At 40.3% G+C, this 13603-nt stretch overlaps 1 protein-coding gene and 1 non-coding gene across 4 annotated transcripts in view; one reads left to right on the top strand and one right to left on the bottom strand.

Moving 5' to 3' along the window:
- STRIP2 (striatin interacting protein 2) overlaps positions 1-1700 on the top strand; it is a 38218-nt gene extending 36518 nt beyond the window's left edge. For 2 of the 3 annotated variants that reach the window (XM_072964509.1, XM_031674307.2), the window contains one exon: positions 1390-1700. In XM_072964509.1, coding sequence (XP_072820610.1) covers positions 1390-1640 — 251 coding nt within the window. In that variant the 3' untranslated portion in view covers positions 1641-1700. The remainder of the gene's footprint in view (positions 1-1389) is intronic. The other variant, XM_072964510.1, reaches the window with a different exon arrangement.
- A 2770-nt stretch (positions 1701-4470) lies between these two features.
- TRNAT-AGU (transfer RNA threonine (anticodon AGU)) lies at positions 4471-4543 on the bottom strand. The gene has a single exon. It is a non-coding gene; the product is annotated as a tRNA-Thr (tRNA).
- Between the last annotated feature and the right edge of the window lie 9060 nt (positions 4544-13603).

Below are 13603 nucleotides of genomic sequence, written 5' to 3'. Positions count from 1 at the left end.
AACCTTTTATTTCAAATCTGCAGGGTTTTGTGTTTTTTGGTTTTGGGGTTTTGGGGTTTTTTTTTTTCCATGACACTGACTTAATTGAAGAACTGAGCCAGTTGTTCTGCAGAATATCTACCTTCTGGATTTGTCTGCTTGCTTCTTTGTGGTTTAATTTACCTTATTTCTCTATCTCTGGTATTACCTGTAAACTAAGATAGATCTAAAGTTTTGATGAATTCAATAAAATAATTTTGCCTATAGTACATTCTAGTAATGCACCATAACAAACTGCATATTGCTTCACATCAGGAGACATTATACATCTGGTTGACCTACCAAGATATTGTAGGCTGACTGGAGTTGGAAGACTTAATTTTGGAGAGCATGTTTCATTGTATTGACATTTGCTGTAGTGGGATTTGACCATTATTTGCATAATTGTGTTTGAGAGTTCATGGTTAGATGACTAATGACTTGTCTTTGCTGGGGTTTGTCACCTCCCTGAACTGCTGTAAAGAGCTCAGAGAACTAAGGGAAGCATATGATTGGCAGATAACAAGCCAGGATGCAACTTCTACTATAAGACATAAAGCACAATTAACTATTTAAATTCTTGTCAATTTTAAAACATGGAAATGTTTTATCCTGCAAATGGCACTTCTGTTGCTGCTGCCATCATGAGCCCAAACCCAAACTGTACTTGTTGAGTATGGGCCATAAAAGGTCTGGGAAATACGTATCTCGTATCTCTGGCCCTGAAATAAGAGTCTAAGAGGGATAAATAGAAGCAAAGCAGATTGTTTTCTGCTTTCACTTCCTTGGAAGCCTTCACCTCATACTCTTAACATAAGCTGCCAAATAAAATAGATTTATTATCTGCTGAGGGAAGTTCCAGGGAATCAGAAGAGTCTTCAGTAATTGCTCCATTCCGATTCTCCTTCTTGTGCCCCTTCCTGCCCCTTACGATTCCTTGAAAACTGGTGATTTCATTCAAATGAGAAACACCCATCCCCAAGGAGACGTCAGTAAAGAGAACTGAGTTGCTGTTTTGGAAAATATAATATATATATCTTCTAAGAAAGTGAAATAATAAAAAGAAAATACAATAAAAAGAAGTCTTCCTCCTTCGGGGCCCTCATTTCTTTCTCAGTGGTAATCACTGTTAACCAGTTTCCAGACTCTTCCAAAGATAGTCTCTGCATATATAAGCATATGCATGTGGGCATGTGTGTGTTTTTTAAACCCGAGTGGCAGCATGTTATATACTTACTTTGTACATTGCTCTTTACAAAAAAGGAAATTCTGAGCAGTTCCATTGTTGGTATCCCATAGACCATGCTCTCTGCTAAGAGGAGTGGTGTCCTGAGTTGTATACATCTTTTTCTTCCTGTCTTCCCAACACAGACATCGATGCCAGGCCGTGGGACTTCCAAGCAGAAGAATGCACCTTGAGGGCCAACATTGAGGCTTTTAACAGCCGCCGGTATGACAGACCCCAGGACTCTGAGTTTTCACCTGTGGATAACTGCTTGCAGAGTGTGCTGGGGCAGAGGTTGGATCTGCCTGAGGATTTCCACTATTCATATGAGCTCTGGCTGGAGAGAGAGGTATTTTCACAGCCCATCTGTTGGGAGGAGCTGCTCCAGAATCACTGAGCTCTTGTCAACAAGCATCTGATAGATAGGGGTTGGCTCCAATAAATGGTGCTCTGCCTACCCTGCCCATTCAGCCTTTGTTTCCAGCTCTAGGAGTGCTTGTCCAGGGGAGAGCTGGCCCAGCCCAAGGGCATCCAGTGTTGTTCAAGACTATTCTGGGGGCTATAAGGCCTGGAGATAGCACCCGGCTGGGCTCCTGAGTCATAAAAAATTGATCAACTTGCCCTGGGGTCAGCTGGGTGCCCAATTGCCCTTGAAAACTGCTGGATCAGTCCTGGACAGGCTCTTTTGTGGGACCGCTCCCTGCATTAGCCTTTGCCAGCCCCAAGAGTGAGGATAAGTTTATTGTGGCATTTAACCTGGCATTCATCATAGGAAATGGGAGGTGCAGGTCATAAAATAGGGAGAACATTTTCTTCTTGCTCACCTTGGATTACTAGAGGTTTGGCAAACCCAACTTTGAAATTAAGTGTGTATTTTAAATTTAAAATTTTGACACTCACCTCTTTCTAAAATCATTAGCTCTAAGATGGTTTTTACAGCACCTGCACCTCCTTTGTAAAGGATGATGATCGACTATTACCTAAATACTGCATGCTCTAGAAAGGTATATTGTGTAAAGTGTTTTTTCTTTATTCCTTAAGAGGTCTGAGTTCAATGTGAAAATTATTCCCCTGTGTACTCTGTACAGGGCATGGAGTGCTCTGCCACAACCAATATGAAACAGTCAGGCCTCCTCTTCTGAAACTACTTCAGACTTAAAATGACTGAGTACATTGCAGAAAATTATCCTTTTCAGCCAATTCATTTTTAAATGACAAGTCAACTACAGGAGGTTTTATTTATTGAGGTGGCATGTCCATTTGTGCTCATGATCGATTTATTTTTTAATTGAATAGAACAGTGAGAGCATCACAGCTTACCATTTTTCTTTTTCTCCTCTGTTGATTAATGATTTTTCTTTCCCTTTTTATTGCTAGCGGTTTCAAAGTGTCATGTGGAGATTTAGCAATACTGCTTCTACCTAGAAGTATTACACGTTTCTTTGAAAATATAGGGTTGATGTACCAACTTCTTTAAACCTCTCTCTTTTACATCACAGTCACATACTTCCCAATTGAAACAAGATTTTTAGAAAAGTTTCTGATTCAGTCAGGATCATTTTATTTCTCTTCTCTCCTGACAGTTATGTCATCTGTATTTTCAAGCTCTTATGTTTTAAGTGCTCCCACCCTACCACATGGACACTACTGAATCTTTTTTATGATAGCACCAGGCCACTTTAATTGTGCCAGGGGGTCTAGTCAAAATCAGCTTATTTACTCTGTCCTTTGTCAAGCACAGCCTCTCTTGGAAGTCATGACAGAGTTACCAATGATTTCCAAATGAACTATACCAAAATTCTGATTGTAGCTTAGATTTCATCTCTTTGTGCTTTAGGGTAGCAGGATTTCTGTTTTTATGGAGTGGTCATGAAGAACGTAAGTATGTAATGGATGGAATTTAAAATAACCTGTAAATTCTGCCTGAGTAGGACAGCAGTCCCCATTGCAATTAAAATAATTTACTGAGTATATCATTATTGAACTCAATACTAATCTATGATTTTACTGTGACTTAAGTGAAAAGACAATTTCAAAGAAAGAACAATTGCCTTTATTTTGAATATTAGTATGTAGTATTTAATTTGTGTCAAGAACAGATAACCTACCCTTTTAAAAATATGCACAGGAATGCTTTCTGAGGCATAGAAGTATGCTAAGCTTTAACATTTCATACTTTTTAATAAATCTCCGCTAAGGGAAGATTAATTTTCAGTGCAGGTGGGAAAAACTGAGGCACCAAGAATAAGTGATTTGTTTCGAATCACATCATTTTCCTATTGAGTTGCTGGGACTAGCATTGAGGTACTGACAGCCAGTCCCATATGTTAATAGTAACTGGTTTGAATCTCCCAATTTGAAAATATATGTGTGTGGTTAGGAATAAGTACAGAGTAACCAACTTCCAATGGTGATTACTGTTATGACAGAATATTATTTGAGTGATTTATAAAGTAGAAGACTTTTATTTGTGAATATTTCAGTAAAGTTTGTGTTGATTGTTGATAACACTGTTTATCTACTGAAGCACTTTAATAAAAAGAAAATTAAACTGAAATTAAAAATTTAGTCCTTAACTCTTTAACACAAGAGAATCTTAAAGACATATTAGATCTAGAAAGGAAAGATATGATTACAGGGGATGAATATATAAAATCTTGTATTAGTATTCCCTGGGGGTAGACAACTGCAAAATCTCAGTGACTTATGACAAACCTTTTTTTCTTGTTCTTGGGTCTGGGGATCAGCTGCAGGGCTGCCTGACTCAGGTTGACTTGCTAGATTAGCTCTATTCCATATGTTGTCTTATTCTGTTATTAGGCTAATGGAATAGCCTCTATCTGGGACATACTGTTCCATAGTGAAAGGGTAGGAGCAAAAGACCAAACCATTACCATACAAACACACTTAGAGCTCCTTTTGGATGTGGCACAAGTCAAATTGTTCATATTCTACTGGCAAAAAGCAATTCACATGAAGGAGACTAACAGTGGGCCAGAGAAGCATATACTTCTAGAGAGGCAGTTGCAACCAGACATATGGGTAGACAGTGAGTCACAGCAGCTTCCCAGTGAGCTCTTGAGATTAGTAGTGGGACTTAGAGATTCTTGAGAATGTCAACAGCTCTCCAGTGAACATTTGAAACGGTGCTTTACGCTGATATTCTGTGTGGCTTTTTTTTTTTTTTTTGGTGGGGGAGGTAATTAGGTTTCTTTCTTTATTTTTAGAGAAGGTACTGGGGATTGAACCCAGGACCTCATGCATACTAAGCATGCGCTCTACCACTTGAGCTATACCCTCCCCCAAGTGTGGCTTTCTTGACCTTCCTTGTCCATAGATCCCTGGCTCTTCCACCTAACAATAATCAATGTGATGTAAAGACAGTCCTATTGACAAACGTTTAGATGGTTTCCATTTCTCCCTCAAGTAGTGGTGTGAGTTGGAATTATTTCCTCTAGTCCCTTTTTGAGATGACCCATATTTACATGAAACTAGCTCAGGTGAAGAATGCACCAAAAATGGCACTGGTTCATACAACAATCAAACTCACAACTTTGGTCTCATTGGATGCTATAACTGATGAGCTAACTAACCACCTTAACATCCAGGCTAGGTCAAGTATGAACTCTGGGGAGCTAGGTGCTGAGTGTGTTTAGGGTAATTTGCAGAAGTTAAGAAAGTCCTGCCATTATCTCAGAAATACTGGGCACAGCCAATTAACATCCGCTCTGCTTATAATACAATTCCAGGTTAGACTTTTCTATAAGAGTGTAATAAGAGAATGTCCTCTTTAATGAAACAATGTTTTACAAAATATTATAAAATTAAGCTATAAATAACATTTGTGAAAAACCCAGTAGGTTCCACACCAGCTAGTACTATTCTTGTATGTTTAACACTAATACATATTCTATTACATACTTTATATCATGCTTTTCAACCTGAGGGACATCAAAAATACATTTTCAATATGGCTACAGCATGTCTTATAACCTTGATCTGCCTCTGGGTCTCTTCCTGCTTTCTCATTTTCTCTCAACCAAAAAAAGAATATAGTGATAATGAAGAGAATGATTTACCTCCCTTGTAATCTCACCACTCAACACTGAGCTATTTATATATGGTGGCAGTTTAACAATCTGAGGAAATATGTAATCTCTAAAATGGGCTGAGAACATCGATAGAATATTGGCAAAGCATTGTAACAACATGCAAATCTTTCGGAAATTTTGGCACGGGTAAGTCCTAAATGGTGATTTTTGGAAAATACATGAGTTACTTATTTCACTTATTTTTCCACTAGTGAATTTTCAGTAGCCTCTGGTATTCCTTCAGAATTCCTGGTCTGGAAAGTATAGAAGGTAAGTCCTGAGAACTTTATACCTTCAAACACCTTTTCCAGGTGAATGCATTTCTAAGTGTTTGACTATTTTAAATATTATTAAAACGTTAAACTTCAATATTTGGAAGCAAATTGTTTTATGGAATTATATCCTTAAGTTGAAAGGGATGTAAGTTCCTCTAGGCCAATCTCCATCCAGTGCAAGAATTCCTCTAATAGCAACCCCCCGGTGCTTAGCTAGCCTCTCATATTTTCATTGACAAGAATATCATTACTTCATAGTTTCAATAGTAACTGAAATGTCTACAAGAGAAGTAAGAAAGTAGAATCAACTTATGGTATTATTTGGTCCAGAAGAGCCATGAATACATTTATGGAATCCAAAAACCTACCATTAGCTATTTAGTTGCACCTTCTGTCCCACTGTATATGAGTTCCCTGCAGTAGAAAGTTACCAGAAACCATGTGGCTTAAAACGAGAAATTTATTCTCTCACAGTTTTGGAGAATTCTGAAATAGTGTGTCAGCAGGACTGCAGCCCCTCCAAAGGCTCTCAGGGAGAACCAGTTCCTTGCCTCCTCTAGCTTCTGGGGGCTCTAGGCATTCCTTGGTTATTCTGCATCTGTGGTCACATTGCTTCCTCCTCTCTCAAAACTCTGCCTCTCTCTTATAAGGGTGCATCTGATTGAATTTTAGGGCCCGTCAGGGTAATCCAGGATAAGATCCTCAAGATCCTTAATTACATCTTTTGCTATATTCACAGGTTTTGAGGATGAGGACGTAGGCAAGTTTTAGGCTTGGATAAAGGATATGACATGAGGGAACATGTGTAAAACTGAAGAATACATTTATGTATTAGTATTTTTGTTAAGATATATGTAGAAAACTCAAATAATTTTCAGAGTACACAGTGAAAAATATAATCTCCCAACCCAGATCCCTATCTCGTTCCCTGGAAGTAATCACTGTCAACATTTTTTTCCATTTTTTATTCTTTCAGAAAATTCTCATGATAATACCCATGTCCTCCACACTGACTTTTTTTCACACAAATGGGAGCACCATGTACTGTTGTATACCTGCTTTTATCATTTATCCCAGAGATCTATTTTTCTATATCAATATTCTCTTATATGACTATAAATTTGATTATCCAACGATTAAATCAAGTAATTCTTCCCTAACACTGCTTTCAAACATTTTTCAGCTAGGAAGAAATGTTAGAAGAAAGGGTAAATATTGGAAGAATGGGGTGTGTGTGCATGTGCTTGTGTGTAGTTGTAGTAGGGATGAAGGTAAGGGAGATTCACTCAGTTCTCATAGCAATAGGCCAAAGCAATCTGAAATACAATTTCCTACCAGCAGTTCTGGCCATTCAGACTCCCAGATCCTGTAGATAGAATGAGATTTTGCCTGAGTGGGCTTTGGGGAGATGCTCAGCCTGTTTGCTCCTTTAGTAATTAACTAGATTTAAGTTCCAAAAAGCAAGGATTTTAAATTTTTTACTTTTATTTGATAGAAAAAGCAAAGTCTTTCTAAGGAACTACAAGAGTACAAAAGGGATCCCACCTCTGCTCAAACACCTCTGGTGACAGTGAGTTTAATAAGACAGCGCCATCTGTCCCCTTGCCTCCAATGGAAACATTACTTTGAACATTCTGTAACTTTTTGTTCCAATGCTTAATGGAGCTGGCAGGACAAAGATCCTCCATGTGGATGCTTGTCTTTGTCGCAAGATGTGAGATTTTACCCAGAAAGGCCGTACAGCATAATGGCTCAGACTGAGGGAGCCGGACCCAAGTTGGTGAGTTATTACATCCAGGCTCTGCCTCTGTTAGCTGTGTGATAAGTGACAAGTTATTTCAACTCTCTGTGCCTCAGATTTTCCATCTGCAAATGGATATGAATACTACCTACCTTCTAGAGTTGTAAGGATTAAATGTGTCAATATCATAGTGCTTAGAATAATGCTTTCTAAACATGAGGGTTCAATAATTGCTGGTTCTTCCCACTTCAGTCCCCTCCCTATTAAAGAATCCCCCAGCAAGAACAATAAATAGCATTTAAATTCTCTAGCTCAGGGATCAGCTAACCATAGCACATGGGCCAAATCTGGCTCACCAACGTTTTATACAGCCTGTGAGCTAAGAATGGTTTTTACATTCTTAAATGGTCGGGGTGGGGGGTGGAAATCCATACAAGAAAAATACTTTATGACACATGGAAATTCTATGAAATTCAAATTTTAGTTTCCATGATAGTTTTATTGGAACATAGCCACACTCATTCATTTACATGTTGTCTATGAATGCTTTCATTCCACGTCAGCAGAGTTGAGTAGTTGCAAAAAGAAGACATAAAACCTGGAAGCCTAAAATATGTGCTATCTGAGTTTGCTGACCCCTGCTCTAGATGGTTTTCTTTCCTGAGTCTTCCCCACCTGGTCTTACTGTGCCCCAAGGTTCTCACTGCTGAGACCCTAGTTGCTGACCAGAGATTATCTACAAAGAACATTTAATTTTTTCTGTAACTTCCTCTTCAATATTAGGTCTATAGTGGGTGAAATGAATGCAATGCCATACTGTTGAACTTAATGAGATAAAAAGAAAAAGAGAAGAAAGGAAGGAAGGGAAGGAGAGGGGGAGGGAGGGAGAGACCACAAGAGTAGGAGGAAATAGGAATTTTTAAATGTAACTTCTAAGAAAGATAGTAACAGAACATTCTAATTCTGGATACTCTAAGAATGCGTGCTTCAATTCTGGTAATGTTATATTTTTTTAAAGAACAGCACAGTTAATGTCACTATTTATAAAAAAGACATAAGGCTGTGTATTCACAAATAGATAAAATTAACTAGTGCTATTCCCATGTGAGTTTGAATAGTTATCTAAATTGAACATCATCTTCCAGTTTATGCAGGAAGATTTGTTTGGTTCTTGTAGAATAAACAGATTTTAAATCCTAAATAGTAAGTGATTCTTCAGTGGACTGGTATTTGAGAAAAATGCTTATTTGTCAATGACATTATCCCTTGATTCTAACAGTAACCTTCGTTCTTTGTTATAAGTCTGCCTTTTGGCCCCACACTTCAGCAGCCCTCCTCATCGAAGTTACACCAAATGTCCCTAAACCATTCATTTAAAGTATACCATGTGATAATTGATACATATATACATCATGAAAGAATTCCCACAATTGAGTTAATTAACACATCCATCACCTCACATATTTACCTTCTTGTGTGTGAGAGAACACTTATGTTTCATTCTCTTAGCATACTTCAACTATACATTATAGTGTTACCAAGTACAGTCACCATGTTCTACGTTAGCGTCTCAGGCCTTATTCAGCTTATTACTGAAAATTTGAACCCTTTTATCCATCTCTCCCCATTCTATTGCCCCTATCCCCAAACTTTATATCTTTTAAAGTCAGGCTTACTGGAAACACTTTGATTCACAAAGCACTTTCCCATGCATTCTACCTTATCACCTTCACAGCAAGCCAAGCGAAGAAAGTGAAGCTCAGAGAATTGCCCCAAATTACATAACTAATAAGTATTGAGGCCAAGACCTGAACTCACATCTTCTGCCCTCAAGTCCAGGTACCTTCTTGAAGATTTTAGTGTTAACATTGCCAGGCTGGACAGACAGAGCTGGCTTTGACTCTGCTTGTGTGAACTTGGGCAAGATATTTTCTCTGACCTCACATGCAAATCGGAATATAACAGAAATGCTGTGAGGTGTGCAGAATGCTCGGCAGGGTGCCTGATGCCAGCACTCCTTCAGTGTTAACTATTATTTGCAGCACACAGTGATGAAGCTCTAGTCTGAAATGATGAGGGTGTCAAGGGAGAGACTGACACAAGAGAATTTCCAAAGGATGCCCAGGCCTTGGTGATGGACTTATTCAAAACGGAGAGAGACAAGTCAGAGATGACACAGAGCAGGAGACGGGGAAAGCAGTGTGGCACTGACAGTGGAAACTAAGAGAGGCCGACATGGAGGTGAGAGGCCCTAAGTCCAGGCAATAATGAGGCCTTAGGACTGGAGCTCAGATGGAGGCCCCAAGAAAGATTGTGTCATCCCGAGAGAGGCAGTCACTGACATTGGCTGAGACATCACATGAGGGGGAGACCTCATCGGAGGGAGAACCTCACAGCGCTGAGGACTGGACTTTGAGATCAGCCAACACTTGAGTGCAGTGGAAGGCAGACAGGCACGAGATGGCTGACTGGGGTCAGGATGAGCAAGGAGCATAATGCACAGCTCAGAAAAAAGTCAGGAGACTTAACAGGAAGGAGGGGAGGAGAGCAAATTAACTTAGGCTCAGAGGTCAATGAGAACGAAGAATTCCCTGAGCTTGGCAGAATGAAGAGGATAATACTGCTCACTAAATCACAAAAATTACTCCATGAATATCTGTGTCTACTGCTGTGGCATACAGAGATGAGTCTCAGAGGCTGCTCGCTGTGGAGCAGACAAGTCAACATATAACTACAGTTTAGATAAGTGCAATGCCAGAGGTTTTGGCTGGCTTTAATTGGCATAAGGTGTTGTGATTAATGAGCTCACAGAGATGGTATAATTTGTGCCAGGCCTTTAAGGTGGAATAAGCTTTTGATAGGTGAGGGGGAGAAGGCGTTCCAGGTAAAGGGGACCATATTAGCAAAGGCTGGGAGGTGTGAGTGAGACAAATCCCAGAGACTAAGGAATGTGGCAAAAATGAGGTATATAGGGCCACTGAGAATAAAGATAGAAGAGCAGATTGAGGCAAAATTTTCAAAGGCCATAAGTACCATACTAAGGAGTTCTTTTTTTTTTTAACATTTTTTATTGATTTATAATCATTTTACAATGTTGTGTCCAATTCCAGTGTTCAGCACAATTTTTCAGTCATTCATGGACATATACACACTCATTGTCACATTTTTTTCTCTGTGAGTTATCATAACATTTTGTGTATATTTCCCTGTGCTATACAGTGTAATCTTGTTTATCTATTCTACAATTTTGAAATCCCAGTCTATCCTTTCCCACCCTCCACCCCCTGGACTAAGGAGTTCTTAACTGTAGGAAGTAGTCATTGAAAGTTCTTGGAAATGGATGAAACATGATTAAATGTATGCTTTAGAAAGAATATTGGAGTGCAAGAGGCCCGCGAGACAGGAGGGCCAGGATACACTTAACACAGGTGGTGGTCTGGGGAACAGGGGAAAAAAGGGGGAATGGGCAGTCCCCCAGAGAGATAGGGCTGGACAAGAAGTGACGGAGGGCACACTGAGGTTTGATCCTGGGCGACTGGGCACAGGTGGCACCATCCATACACAGGAAGGTCAGGAGGCAGCTCAGGTAGGTGTATGTGAGAGTTCTGGATACAAGGAGGGAGGTATCAAAGGTGATGAGTTTACAGTAGTGCCTAAAGGGCTGCTAATGTCTTAGCCAAACAAAAAGAAATGCACATTTGCTATGATAAGTGTTTTATTTTAGATAGGGTAAGGCTGAGGTTCCAATTTTATCCAGGTATAATTTACTTGTAATAAACTGCCCTCATTTGAAGTGTATAATAAATTCTGACAAATGTCTATACCTGCACAGGGCCAGCTTCATGGGCATGAGACCAGTGGTCACAAAGGGTGCTACTCTCAGAAGGGCTCTGTGCTTGGGATTTAATGCTCTGAGTTCAGTCTTGAAATTCTTAATTTATCTTTGAATTTGTTTTGTAAACAAAGCTTGAGACAAGGAACTTTGATGGGGGAAGGTAGTTGGAGCCTGAGCTCTGAGTCTCTCCTGTCACCCTCACTTCCTGTAACCCTCTCACCCATTCCACCCCCACTCCACCTCAGGTCAGGCTGGCACCCGGATGTCTCAGGGCAGGGTATGGCTGCACCCCAGTACATTCAGAGAGTAGCATGTGAGCATCTCACCCATCAGGGTCCAGGTACCAAGCACATCCCAGCACAGAGGCTGCTGCATTTCCTTGGAGGTCACCCTGTGAGGTGGCAGCCTGGGGGAATGGAAGATACCTGGGAAAGGTTGTGTCCCTGTTCCCCTGGGGAAACACAACATTCAATAGCAAACAAAAACAGCAGGATAGGTTGATAGAAAAAAGATTTCACAAGAAAAAAAAAAGGAAAAAGTTTCATAATTTAGTACCTTTAGTGGCTTTTCCCTCTGCTTCCCTATATTTTCATTTTGCACTGAACCACGTAAATTATGTAGCCAGCCCCGCACTGGTGTTACTACCACCGCATCAGGGTGCAGAATATTTCCATCACTTCCAAATTTTCCTCTTAACCCTTTGCAGAGTCAATGTTCTCCCTCTAAACACACTTCATGTCACCACACCCACACCCCAACCACAGGTCTACTTTTAAGACAGCTGAATTTTAAAACACGGCAGCAAGGCTCTGGACCTTCAATCTGGAACTCAGGAAAAACAGGGCTGGAACAGATTTGGGAGTCAGCTTGATAGGGGTTAACCTGAGAGAATTATGGTAATTCAAAGACTGGAAGCAGGGACCGTGAGCCCTCTCCATCCAGAGATTAAGGGGGGGGGCAGCAGAGGAGGAAGCAAGCATAGGCAGAGAGGACAATTTGCCATGTCAAGGGCATATGGACTCAAAAACACTACCAGACAAATTAAAAGCAGTTGGAACTTGTGTTTGCTTTGTTTGATGAAGGATTAAGGAAAGCATATATATGAGAACCTGGTATACAAATACTTCTCTTTGGAATCCAGCTCATCAATCAAAACAAGGCAAACAAAAACACACCTTACCCTTGGTTGCAGAGTCTTTCAGGACCCCACCCCTGCTTCTGGGTCCAGTCTCCTCCTGTCCTGGGCCTGCAATATCCTTTTCCCTGATCTTGGCATAGCTGACTTCTCCTTATCATTCAAAACTCAGTTAAACCTCCTGAGAGAGACCTTCCCCACTCACCAATTTAATTTTTTTAACTTTATTTATGTATTTATTTTTCAATATCATTTTTAAATTGAAGTATAGTTGATGTACAATATTATATGTTACAGGCATACGATAGTGATTCACAATTTTTAAGTTATACTGCATTTATAGTTACTATAAAATGCTGGCTACATCCCCCATGTTGTACAATATATATCCTTGTAGCTTATTTTATACCTGATAGTTTGTACCTCTTAATCCTCCATCTCCATTTTGCCCCTCCCCCTTCCCTCTTCCCACTGGTAACTGGCTCCTTCTCTACATCTGTGAGTCTTTCTTCTGTTATGTTTACTCGTTTGTTGTTTTTTTTTAGATTCCACATGTAAGTGATATCTTACAGTATTTGTCTTTCTCTGTCTGACTTATTTCACTTAGCATAATGCCTTCCAAGTCCATCCCACTCACCAATATTAGCAGCCAGCCGTCACATCAATTTAATAACACCCAATGTAAAACATCCTGTTGCACCTAACATTTTTAATGTCTGCCATGTCCCCCATTTCATACCCTCCCCCTCTAAAAAAGGGAAGAACTTTGTTGCATTCATGGCTGAATTCCCAAGCCCTAGAACTGAGTGTCAGGCACATGACAGATGCCTAATAACTTGAATAAAAAGGAATGAGTCATAAAAATGAGGGTCCTAACTCCCAAACTGTATTCTTCTGCAGGGAGGATGATGTCAGGATGAACTCAAGGTTGGGAGGCGAAACTGCAGCTACTGTATCCTTTCTTGCCTAATCCCACGTCAGGTATAAGAACTTTTTTCAGGCCTTTTTACAAACATTTTATAATGTTTGTATTATTACAGGCTCTTTTACAAACTTTTCCCCATGTTATTTTTCACTTCAACACTCAAAGGCTTTATCTCATTTTCCAAAAAAGGTCATGGGGTCTTGGTTACCTTCACCAAGGTCAGCCAGCGAGTGGCCGAGCTCGCACGCACAGCCGAGTCCGCCCACTCCAAGGTCAGTACCACACACGCGGCCCACCGCCCGCGGCCCGCCGCTCGCCCCACGGGGTCTGGCCCGGAGCTCGCCTGCGCCCACCCCGT

This window comes from Vicugna pacos, chromosome 7 (genome assembly GCF_048564905.1).
Source record: "Vicugna pacos chromosome 7, VicPac4, whole genome shotgun sequence".
Classification (NCBI taxonomy): domain Eukaryota; kingdom Metazoa; phylum Chordata; class Mammalia; order Artiodactyla; family Camelidae; genus Vicugna; species Vicugna pacos.
This window is presented reverse-complemented; position numbering and strand designations above follow the sequence as displayed.